The sequence below is a fragment of the Bombina bombina genome, chromosome 2, assembly GCF_027579735.1.
Source record: "Bombina bombina isolate aBomBom1 chromosome 2, aBomBom1.pri, whole genome shotgun sequence".
Taxonomy (NCBI): Eukaryota; Metazoa; Chordata; class Amphibia; order Anura; family Bombinatoridae; genus Bombina; species Bombina bombina.
Window position 1 is genome coordinate 817613648 of NC_069500.1, and position 12833 is coordinate 817626480.

Genomic DNA, 12833 nt, shown 5'->3' on the forward strand with positions numbered 1-12833 from the left:
TACCGGAACACTCCAGGAACTTCCCAAGAGTCGCTGTCTTGTGTTTCTGGTGATGTTCGAGACATCTGGGTAGTGTACAGGGAGGCCCAAAATCCTCTCCATCTCTGTGCACCACAGGACAGGACGTCCTTGTCATCCATAAGCACATGAAATTGCTTGCATTTTCCTTGGTTCAAGAAGTTCAGCTTTTGTGGTGATAGTACATAATTAAATAAACTTTGGTTTCCTACCATACTCAAGACAATCTTGTAGTTCAAGCTTCGGACTTGCTGTGGGAAACAGTGGCCTGTCCATACCAGGAAGATGATTTAGACAGAAGTAACGGGCTCTGATTGCAGGTGACACATGTTTATCGTCAATCATCAAAGGGGTTGCGTGCAGAATATGGCTGATGGCCCCTTATTCACATGTTTGTCCAGAGCCACAACATTTGCAAACAGCCAGAAGAAAGGTCGGTTCTCACCAGCCTTAAGTTGAGCTTCAATTACCAAATGCTGATATTCAAAAAATAGACAAACAGTGCCTTAAAAAACACATTTGCAATATGGATTCACCAGAGCAAGGTCATTGCAAGTACTTCCCACGATAACAAAATTAAAATGCCACAACTCCGCAATCTTCCCCTTCACATTATTATTGTCACACTACATTGTACTCCTATGCCCACCTCCCTGCTCTTGTTTTTGTTGAGGGTCCTGGAGCCTCTGCTAAAAAGGCCTATGGATAAATAAGTGTACTGGGTGTCTAATCAATGTTTTTTTCTATTTCCCGGGTCATATAAATGATCTCTGGGATTCTAAAATCAATGCCTTTCCTGTAATCTATTATTCAAAAGGATGACATATGTCCTCTTTCATGCTGCTGTTTCGGTTGAGGCTCCGGGACCCTCTTACTAAAAAGGCCTAAGAATAAATAAGTGTACTGGGTGTCTAATCAATGTTTTTTTCTATTTCCCGGGTCATATAAATGAGCTTTGGGATTCTAAAATCAATGCCTTTCCTGTAATCTATTATTCAAAAGGATGACATATGTCCTCTTTCATGCTGTTGTTTCGGTTGAGGCTCCGGGACCCTCTTATTAAAAAGGCCTAAGGATAAATAAGTGTACTGGGTGTCTAATCAATGTTTTTTTCTATTTCCCGGGTCATATAAATGAGCTTTGGGATTCTAAAATCAATGCCTTTCCTGTAATCTATTATTCAAAAGGATGACATATGTCCTCTTTCATGCTGTTGTTTCGGTTGAGGCTCCGGGACCCTCTTATTAAAAAGGCCTAAGGATAAATAAGTGTACTGGGTGTCTAAAAAAATTTTTTTTCTATTTCACAGTTGCAAATAATGATCTGTGGGTTTCTAAAATCAATGCCTTTCCTGTAATCTATTATTCAAAAGGATGACATATGTCCTCTTTCATGCTGTTGTTTCGGTTGAGGCTCCGGGACCCTCTTATTAAAAAGGCCTAAGAATAAATAAGTGTACTGGGTGTCTAATCAATGATTTTTTCTATTTCCCGGGTCATATAAATGATCTCTGGGATTCTAAAATCAATGCCTTTCCTGTAATCTATTATTCAAAAGGATGACATATGTCCTCTTTCATGCTGTTGTTTCGCTTGAGGCTCCGGGATCCTCTTATTAAAAAGGCCTGAGGATAAATAAGTGTTCTGGGTGTCTAATCAATGTTTTTTTCTATTTCCCGGGTCATATAAATGATCTCTGGGATTCTAAAATCAATGCCTTTCCTGTAATCTATTATTCAAAAGGATTACATATGTCCTCTTTCATGCTGTTGTTTCGGTTGAGGCTCCGGGACCCTCTTATTAAAAAGGCCTGAGGATAAATAAGTGTACTGGGTGTCTAATCAATGTTTTTTTCAATTTCCCGGGTTATATAAATGATCTCTGGGATTCTAAAATCAATTACTTTCCTGTAATCTATTATTTAAAAGGATGACATATGTCCTCTTTCATGCTGTTGTTTCGGTTGAGGCTCCGGGACCCTCTTATTAAAAAGGCCTAAGAATAAATAAGTGTACTGGGTGTCTAATCAATGTTTTTTTCTATTTCCCGGGTCATATAAATGAGCTCTGGGATTCTAAAATCAATGCCTTTCCTGTAATCTATTATTCAAAAGGATGACATATGTCCTCTTTCATAATGTTTTTTCTGTTGAGGCTCCGGGAGCCTCTTATAAAAAGGCCTAAGGATAAAGAAGTGTACTGGGTGTCCAATCAATGTTTTTTTCTATTTCCCGGGTCATATAAATGATCTCTGGGATTCTAAAATCAATGCCTTACCTGTAATCAATTGTTCACAAGGATGCCATATGTCCTCTTTCATGCTGTTGTTTCAGTTGAGGCTCCGGGAGCCTCTTATAAAAAGGCCTAAGGATAAAGAAGTGTGCTGGGTGTCCAATCAATGTTTTTTTTTATTTCACGGTTGCAAAAAAATTATCTATGGCTTTGTAAAATCTATGCCTTACCTGTCATCTATTGTTCAATATGTCCTCTTTCCTGCTGTTGTTTTTGTTGGGGGCCCGGAACACTATTCTAAAAAGGCCGAAGGAGAACGACCTGTACTGTACTTGGTGTCCAATCATGTTTTTGTTTTCAATTTCAAGGTTAAAATCAATGCCATACCTGTACTCTGTTGTTCAAAAGGATAAATGCACACTCATACACAAGCAAAACACTTTCATTCAACATTACTGAATATTAGTACAAACGAAAATTCACAACACTTCACAAATACGACACCATCACAAATCAACATTTACATTTACACATATTACTATTGGACAATGTCATGGAAAACGATCACATTCCACAAATACTAACTCAATATGAGCATGCGCAAATTCACACAACTAATACACATTGCACACATACTAATTACTAACAAAGCACACCTGAACACAATTTACAAGGCAAACCGGTACATCATTAATCATTTACACAGGGTATATAAGCACGCCACAAGCATAGCTTCTTTGACTGTGTTGCTGGTGGGTTTTTGGAGATTAGAGATTTAGTGAGTTATTGTGAGAGTTAGTGTGTGTTAGTGTTATTGGGAGAGTTATTGTTAGTGTGCGAGCTAGTTAGTGGTAGTGTGAGTTAGTGGTAGTGTGAGTTAGTGGTAGTGTGAGTTAGTTAGTAATGTGAGTTAGTTAGTTGTGTGAGTTAGTTAGTTGTAGTGTGAGATAGGAAGAGAGCGGTAGTGAGCGAGAGTTGGTTTGGTTGAGTGTGCGAGTGCTTTTTCTGTATACGTAAGACATTTACACGCAAACACATTCAGTACATACATACACTTATCAATAACACTACATACACTCCATACCCCATACCCTCTCATACTACACTCCATACCCCGTTCCCTGTAATCCCATTCCCATTCCCTTTCATCCCATACCCCATTCCCTGTTATCCCATACCCCATTCCCTCTAATCCCATACACCATTCCTTTTAAGCTCATACCCATCCCATCTTTACATTTAGTTTACGTATCCTCATTTTAGTCTTCTTATACGTTTTTGTTTGTTAAATACTCCTTACCCTCTTTTATTTATATTCCTTTCACACTTTGAGCACTTTTTTTGCAAGCTCAGAAGGCCACCCTGAGAGGAGAAGAGGAATCTCTGGCTGGAGATCAGGGATGCAGTTAATGCAGTAGGGGTCCACAACAGGGATGTCGAATCCATTAAACATCGCTACCAGGACTGCAAAATGGAGCTGAAAAAAAAATGTCTCGGGAGTACCAACATGCAACAGCAACCGGTGGCGGGCCTCCACTGACCGTGAAGTATACCCGATGGGAGGATATGTTGCGTCCCAGCATCTCCGAGGTGGCCATAATCGGTATCGGAGGAGTCGATACCGGGAACCTGCCACTCTCATCTGACGGTAAGCTCATTTAATAATCTCTCAACATCAAAAATAAAGAATGTATTTAAAGGGACATGAAACCCCAAATTTTTCTTTCAAGATTAAGAAACAGCATGCAATTTTTTTTAAAACTTTTATTTAAATCCAGCATTATATTGAGAAAAAAAGAAATCAAATTACAAATTTTGCGCCACGCAGGGCCTGATGTTACATATTACAATTAATGTAGACAATACAAGAAAAATAAAAAAAAGTTGTCAGTATTTCACAGAATTATACCAAAACTTAGGCCTAGATTTGGAGTTTCCTAACGCTGGTTTTAGGCTACCGCCGGTATTTGGAGTCAGTCAGGAAAGGGTCTAACGCTCACTTTTCAGCCGCGACTTTTCCATACCGCAGATCCCCTTACGTAAATTGCGTATCCTATCTTTTCAATGGGATCTTTCTAACTCCGGTATTTAGAGTCGTGTCTGAAGTGAGCGTTAGAAATCTAACGACAAAACTCCAGCCGCAGAAAAAAGTCAGTAGTTAAGAGCTTTCTGGGCTAACGCCGGTTTATAAAGCTCTTAACTACTGTGCTCTAAAGTACACTAACACCCATAAACTACCTATGTACCCCTAAACCGAGGTCCCCCCACATCACCGCCACTCGATTCAATTTTTTTAACCCCTAATCTGCCGACCGCCACCTACGTTATACTTATGTACCCCTAATCTGCTGCCCCTAACACCGCCGACCCCTATATTATATTTATTAACCCCTAACCTGCCCCCCACAACGTCGCCGCCAGCTACCTACAATAATTAACCCCTAATCTGCCGACCGTCACCTACGTTATACTTATGTACCCCTAATCTGCTGCCCCTAACACCGACGACCCCTATATTATATTTATTAACCCCTAATCTGACCCCCTCAACGTCGCCTCCACCTGCCTACACTTATTAACCCCTAATCTGCCTAGCGGACTGCACCGCTACTATAATAAAGTTATTAACCCCTAATCCGCCTCACTAACCCTATAATAAATAGTATTAACCCCTAATCTGCCCTCCCTAACATCGCCGACACCTAACTTCAAACATTAACCCCTAATCTGCCGACTGGAGCTCACCGCTATTCTAATAAATGTATTAACCCCTAAAGCTAAGTCTAACCCTAACACCCCCCTAAATTAAATATAATTTAAATCTAACGAAATTAATTAACTCTTATTAAATAAATTATTCCTATTTAAAGCTAAATACTTACCTGTAAAATAAATCCTAATATAGCTACAATATAAATTATAATTATATTATAGCTATTTTAGGATTTATATTTATTTTACAGGTAACTTTGTATTTATTTTAACCAGGTACAATAGCTATTAAATAGTTAAGAACTATTTAATAGCTAAAATAGTTAAAATAATTACAAAATTACCTGTAAAATAAATCCTAACCTAAGTTACAATTAAACCTAACACTACACTATCAATAAATTAATTAAATAAAATACCTACAATTACCTACAATTAAACCTAACACTACACTATCGATACATTAATTAAATACAATATCTACAAATAAATACAATGAAATAAACTAACTAAAGTACAAAAACGGAACAGCCAATAGAATGCGAGCTCAATCTGATTGGCTGATCGGATCAGCCAATCGGATTGAACTTGATTCTGATTGGCTGATTCCATCAGCCAATCAGAATTTTCCTACCTTAATTCCGATTGGCTGATAGAATCCTATCAGCCAATCGGAATTCGAGTGACGCCATCTTGGATGACGTCCCTTAAAGGAGCCTTCATTCGTCGGTAGTCCGTCGGGCCAGCAGGATGTTCCGCGTCGGAGGTCTGCAAGATGGATCCGGAAGACAGAAGATTGAAGATGCCGTTGATAGAAGACTTCAGCCGGATCATGGACCTCTTCAGCTCCCGCTTGGATGATGACTTCAGCCGGATCATGGACCTCTTCAGCTCCCGCTTGGATGATGACTTCAGCCGGATCATGGACATCTTCAGCCCCCTGCTTGGGCTTGGATCAGGACATCGGAGGAGCTCTTCTGGATCGATCGGTGAACCTGGTATGGTGAAGATAAGGTAGGAAGATCTTCAGGGGCTTAGTGTTAGGTTTATTTAAGGGGGGTTTGGGTTAGATTAGGGGTATGTGGGTGGTGGGTTGTAATGTTGGGGGGGGTATTTTATGTGTTTTTTTTACAGGAAAAAGAGCTGAATTTCTTGGGGCATGCCCCGCAAAGGGCCCTGTTCAGGGCTGGTAAGGTAAAAGAGCTTTGAACTTTTGTAATTTAGAATAGGGTAGGGCATTTTTTATTTTGGCGGGCTTTGTTATTTTATTAGGGGGCTTAGAGTAGGTGTAATTAGTTTAAAATGGTTGTAATATTTTTCTGATGTTTGTAAATATTTTTTTATTTTTTGTAACTTAGTTCTTTTTTATTTTTTGTACTTTAGTTAGTTTATTTCATTGTATTTATTTGTAGATATTGTATTTAATTAATGTATTAATAGTGTAGTGTTAGGTTTAATTGTAGGTAATTGTAGGTATTTTATTTAATTAATTTATTGATAGTGTAGTGTTAGGTTTAATTGTAACTTAGGTTAGGATTTATTTTACAGGTAAATTTGTAATTATTTTAACTATTTTAGCTATTAAATAGTTCTTAACTATTTAATAGCTATTGTACCTGGTTAAAATAAATACAAAGTTACCTGTAAAATAAATATAAATCCTAAAATAGCTATAATATAATTATAATTTATATTGTAGCTATATTAGGATTTATTTTACAGGTAAGTATTTAGCTTTAAATAGGAATAATTTATTTAATAAGAGTTAATTAATTTCGTTAGATTTAAATTATATTTAATTTAGGGGGGTGTTAGTGTTAGACTTAGCTTTAGGGGTTAATACATTTATTAGAATAGCGGTGAGCTCCAGTCGGCAGATTAGGGGTTAATGTTTGAAGTTAGGTGTCGGCGATGTTAGGGAGGGCAGATTAGGGGTTAATACTATTTATTATAGGGTTAGTGAGGCGGATTAGGGGTTAATAACTTTATTATAATAGCGGTGCGGTCCGCTCGGCAGATTAGGGGTTAATAAGTGTAGGCAGGTGGAGGCAACGTTGTGGGGGGCAGATTAGGGGTTAACAAATATAATATAGGGGTCGGCGGTGTTAGGGGCAGCAGATTAGGGGTACATAGGGATAATGTAAGTAGCGGCGGTTTACGGAGCGGCAGATTAGGGGTTAATAATAATATGCAGGGGTCAGCGATAGCGGGGGCGGAAGATTAGGGGTTAATAAGTGTAAGGTTAGGGGTGTTTAGACTCGGGGTACATGTTAGGGTGTTAGGTGCAGACGTAGGAAGTGTTTCCCCATAGACAACAATGGGGCTGCGTTAGGAGCTGAACGCGGCTTTTTTGCAGGTGTTAGGTTTTTTTTCAGCTCAAACAGCCCCATTGTTTTCTATGGGGGAATCGTGCATGAGCACGTTTTGAGGCTGGCCGCGTCCGTAAGCAACTCTGGTATCGAGAGTTGCAGTGGCGTTAAATATGCTCTACGCTCCTTTTTTGGAGCCTAACGCAGCCATTCTGTGGACTCTCAATACCAGAGTTATTTTAAAGGTGCGGCCAGAAAAAAGCCAGCGTTAGCTACGCGGGTCGTTACCGACAAAACTCTAAATATAGCTGATAGATTCTAAAATAAATTATGTTCTCTGCTGGAGTCTTTTCTTTCCTTTTTTATTCCATTCTCTCAACATTACAACAAATTAGACCTTTTACTATACAGTAATCTGAAAAATTTTAAGAAAAAATAACCGTACAGTAACAAAAAAAAAACAAAAAAAACAAATCACATACAAACAACAAAAAAACAAAAAAAAAGGGGGGAGAGGGAAGGAATCTTGACCCATCAGTTTGAGGCTTGAGCATAGCGGATTACCAAACCCCCAGCAAAACTAGCTCTGAATTTCTGAAAGGGTAAATCATATATTCTATCTCATTCGGTGACAGCGTTTTAATAAGTACTGACCATTTTTTAAAGAAACCTTCGATATCCGTTTCCTTTTCCATATTGGTATCTTTTTGCTCTAGTATACACTGTTTTTTTAGACAGTTTTTAAGCTCATTTATACTAGGGTTCCTACTTCCTTTCCATTTCTTAAAAATCAAGTACCTTGCCGCTAAGATAATCATATTCACTATTTTATTATACATCTGCAGATTTTTAGTCGCGTCCCATAGAAAAATTACATCAGCCACTTTTAATTTTAAAGGGGAAATTTTTAATACTTGATTGATCCAGTATTCAATCTTAAGCCAAAAGCATTTGATTCTGGGACATTCCCAGATCATATGAATGAGATCTGCTGATAAAAATGAACATTTTGGACATTTACAGAAATTAATGTTCCCATATCTAGACCCCTTCTTCAGGGTATAGTAGGTCCTATATAATAGCTTTATATGAGTCTCTCTCCATGTAGCTGATAAGGTAATTTGTAAGACTTTTGAAATGGAAGCATGAATTTTACTTACATTTATATAATCTTGGGGTATTATTAAATTCCATGCGGTTGATAAGTTTCCTCATTTTTTTTCCCCTTTGTTAGAAATTAAGAATTGATAACATGGGGAAATTGACATAAATCCGTTCCTTGCTAACACAAGCCAGTTCTCCAACTTTCCCAGGGACCAATTCCAGCCTGATTCATTTACCATCTTGGAGATAAAATGCCTTATTTGTAAATATGCAAAGAATTCTTTGTTACAAAGGTTAAATTCTCGTTTCAAGTTCTCAAACGTTTTAATGCAAAGTCTATTCTTATCTATCATCTGAGAAATATTATACAAGCCTAAGGTGTGCCAGTTCTGAAAAGAAACCGATTGTAGTCCCGCTTGAAATTTAGGGTTTCCTTTAATTGGCATATAGTCAGAAATGCTGCTTTTGATGGATAATATCTTACAGATCTTCCACCATGCTTGTAAAGGATACATTAACGTTTTGAGTCTTTTGATTTCTTGGGAAATTAATTTGATATTACAATGTATTAAAGCTAAAGGAAGAAAGGGAGAGGTTACACTTTTTTCAAGTTCATTGTTTATTGTATAATCTTTATTTAAAATCCAGTCGGCCACTATTCGAGCAAGAAAAGCCAGGTTATATAATTGTATGTCTGGCAGTGCCAATCCCCCATACTTTCTAGGTAACGATAGTTTCAGTAGCAATATTCTGGGCTTTTTGTTCTGCCATATAAAGTTTCTTATCATGCTGTTGATTTTACCAACATCCTTCCGTTTAAGCATTACTGAGGTATTCTGCAAAATATATAATAATTTCGGGAGAAGTATGATTTTGAATGCAGCAATATGCCCTGAGATTGAAAGTGGAAGGTTCTGCCATACTTTCATACTATCCCTGATCTCGTTCATCACTGGTATTATATTAAGATCATAACATTGATCTATATCAGGTGATATTATTATCCCTAAGTATCTGAAAGATTCAGAGACTCTGAAGGGTATATCTAAAAGGGAGCCCGAGGTCTTTCTGATCCAGAGTAACTCTGACTTGGACGCATTGATCCTGTAGCCCGAGAAGGATCCAAATTGTTCTATAATTGACATAATTATAGGTATATTGTTTTGTGTATTGGAAATGTATAGAAGAATATCATCAGCGTACAACGCAATTTTGAGCTCTGTTTTACCTATTTTTATACCTTCCATTTGATCCCTTATCATTATTGCCAGAGGTTCAATTGAAATATCGAAGAGAAGAGGAGAGAGGGGACACCCCTGACGCGTCCCTCTTTCAAGTGGTATCTCGAGAGATAGAATATTATTAACAATTATCTTTGTATGTGACTTATTATATATGTTCTCAACAAATTTAAGAAAGTTTCCCTTAAGACCAAATTTAACTAGAGACGTGACCAGATGATCATGATGAATTGAATCAAACGCTTTCTCAGCATCAATAGAGACAATTGCTAAATCTGCGGGATCCCCCTCTCTCCCCAATCCCACCTTCTCTGCGAGCTTAAAATAGTTTATTGTAACTAAAACTTCTCTGACTTTTGCTGATGAGTTCCGGTTCTGCAGAAACCCTGCTTGATCTTTATGGATTATTTCAGGGAGTGCCAACTGCAATCTTTTAGCTATAATGGCGGTCAGAATTTTGAAGTCAGCATTCAATAGTGCTATGGGCCTATAGGACTCTTTATTGTTAGGATCCTTCCCGGTCTTCAAGATCAAACTTGTATAGGAGGCACAGAATTGAGGAGAGACTGCATTCCCTTCTGTATAGATGTGATTAAAAAGCTTACTCAGGGGTGGAGCGATCAATGGCATGAGAATTTTGTAAAATTCGTTGGGCAGTGCGTCCGGCCCTGATGCTTTACTTAATGGGAGATCTTGGATAACTTTTAGGATTTCTTCCTCAGATATTGGAGAGTTTACTATTGTCATCTTTTCACTATTAAGTGTCGGATGAGTGATTTTACTCCAGAATTCTTCAGATTTGACCTTGTCTGAGTTTTTCAAGGAGTAGATCTTTCTAAAATAGTCTGAGAATATATTAGAGATATCTTCCGTATTTATATGAATTTTCTCTTTATGATGGAGTTTATCTATTAATGGGATGCAATTTTAAACAACTTTATCATTTACTTCTGTTATCTAATTTGCTTCCTTCTATAGATATGCTTTGCTGAAAATCATATCTAGATAGGCTTAGAAACTGCTGATTGGTGGCTGCACATAGATGTCTCGTGTGATTGGCTAACCCATGGGCATTGGTATTTCTTCAACAAAGGATATCTAAAGAATGAAGCAAATTAAATAAAAGAAGTACATTTGAATGTTGTTTAAAATAGTATTCTCTATCTGAACATTGAAAGAAAAAATGTGGGTTTAATGTTCCTTTAAGAATATGATTAATGCTATTAAACTTTTTTACACATTATTACGTAAACGCATTCACAAATACTTTGCGATTACATTAGTATCTAGGCTACAGGTTAGGTGTGCATTTAAACAGACTGAAAACAAAATCAAAAACATTCAGATTGACCAAATAGATAGATATCAAAAACACTGTTTGGAAAATGCGGAAATCGTATTGATTGTTAGATTTCAAAGTGGATTAATGAGGCTGCATTTGTAATTCTATTGTAAGCAAAAGCATTTATATCTTTATTTGGAACTATGCTAATATATACATTTCTTTCTTTTTGCCATATACAGAGTCTGGGGAGGAGCCAGCACAGCAACCACAGGCTCCTCCTTCACCCAGGTATGAGAGTGGTGGGGATCAATTGCCACCTCGGGGAGACATCGAAGACATCCCTCTATACTCAGAAGAAGCCGCCCCCACTGCCGAAGAGATCCCTGCACCAGCAGACCCTCTTGCACCAGCAGACCCCCATGCACCAGCAGCCTGCCGTGCACCAGCAGTACCTGAGGAGGAGGAGATAGCCGAGGTGCAGTTATTGGTGGATTTCCAAGAACAGATGCGTGCCTCCCGGAGGGAAAATATTCAAACTCGAGTCCAGATGTCAGAAGATATTCGTGCCATTCGAGAAGGACAAAGAAAAATTATACAAGGCCAAAACCGGCTTGTGCAGATTCTCACAGATCTATTTAAGTTCCTCCGGGAGGCGCATGCTGGGTCATCTGCTGCTGGGCCATCTGCTGCTGGGCCATCTGAACCTGGGCCATCTGCTACTGGGCCATCTGAACCTGGGACATCTGCTCCTGGTACTCCTCAATCTCCTCCTCAGCCTGGTCATCCCAGTACTCTTCCTTCCCCTCTTCCCATGAGACTAAGGCTCTGGGGGGTAGGGGCAACTGACCCCTTCAACGAGTTCTCAAGGGAGATGTTTGGGGAAGAGGGGAAGGAAGATATATATATTTTTGTTTATTCAATGTGTAATGGATAGGTATGTGATGATGTGGTCTTCTTACACTTGTGGACCACACTCTGCATATAATCTGCTTCTATGGGACCGGGTCCATGGAGGCAGAATTTTTGCAGAGTGTGGGTTACAAGTGTGTGGACACCACATCATCACATACCTATCCTTGTTCATTTCATTGATTGGTTTCTGTGATGTGATGTCCAAACTGTTTCCCTAATCTCAAACAAAATGACCATTACAATTATACATGATGGCATATTACGGTTTGAATGCCAATAACACAGCTTAAAGGGACAGTCAGAACATTATTGTTGTTTACAAAGAAAACACGTTTTGAAAAAAAGAAATTAGAGAAATATACATGTGACTTATGTGATTACCCTTGTATCTATGCCTCTGAAAAATTACCACTTATTTATGTTATTTTGACAGACCAACATTTTAGCCAATCACTGATCAATGCAGGGTCACTATGCTGTATGAGCTCAATGTTTTCTATATGAAATTTAGAACAAAATGCCCTCTAGTGGTCAAAATTCATTCAGATTACATGCACTCTTCAAGCTCTAAGAAATGAGCCGATGAACCTCCTAGGTTTAGCTATCGACTAAGAATAACAAGAGAACTATGATAAATTGGTGAGAAACGTTTGAGATCATTTTATTAAAAAAAAAATGCTTTTTTCAACATTAAATTCATTATTGGTTTTCAAGACTGTCCCTTTAAAAAATTACATATGCTAACATATGCTAATTCTTTGATTGTTGGTATATCTACATGTACTTGTTCAAACAGGAAAATATTGGAATAGGATTTCTAATGACGTGTTAAAGTCTATTTTCTTAAAGAGACATTATTGTGTTTGAATTTTTTTAAGTAAGACATTTAATTTAGAAGGAATATGGTTTCAGGTCCTTTTATGAGTTAATTTAGAAATATATGCTCACACTAATATATTTGGAGATTAAACAACGTGGAACTCATACATGACACAATACTCAACATTTACATTAAAGAGACA

General features: G+C 37.9%; 1 protein-coding gene across 1 annotated transcript in view; it reads left to right on the forward strand.

Moving 5' to 3' along the window:
• Positions 1-12833, forward strand: part of LOC128647314 (uncharacterized) — a 195163-nt gene that overhangs the window by 169366 nt on the left and 12964 nt on the right. The window contains exons 2-3 of the mRNA XM_053700098.1: positions 3602-3896; positions 11139-11772. Coding sequence (XP_053556073.1) covers positions 3737-3896; positions 11139-11772 — 794 coding nt within the window. The 5' untranslated portion in view covers positions 3602-3736. The remainder of the gene's footprint in view (positions 1-3601; positions 3897-11138; positions 11773-12833) is intronic.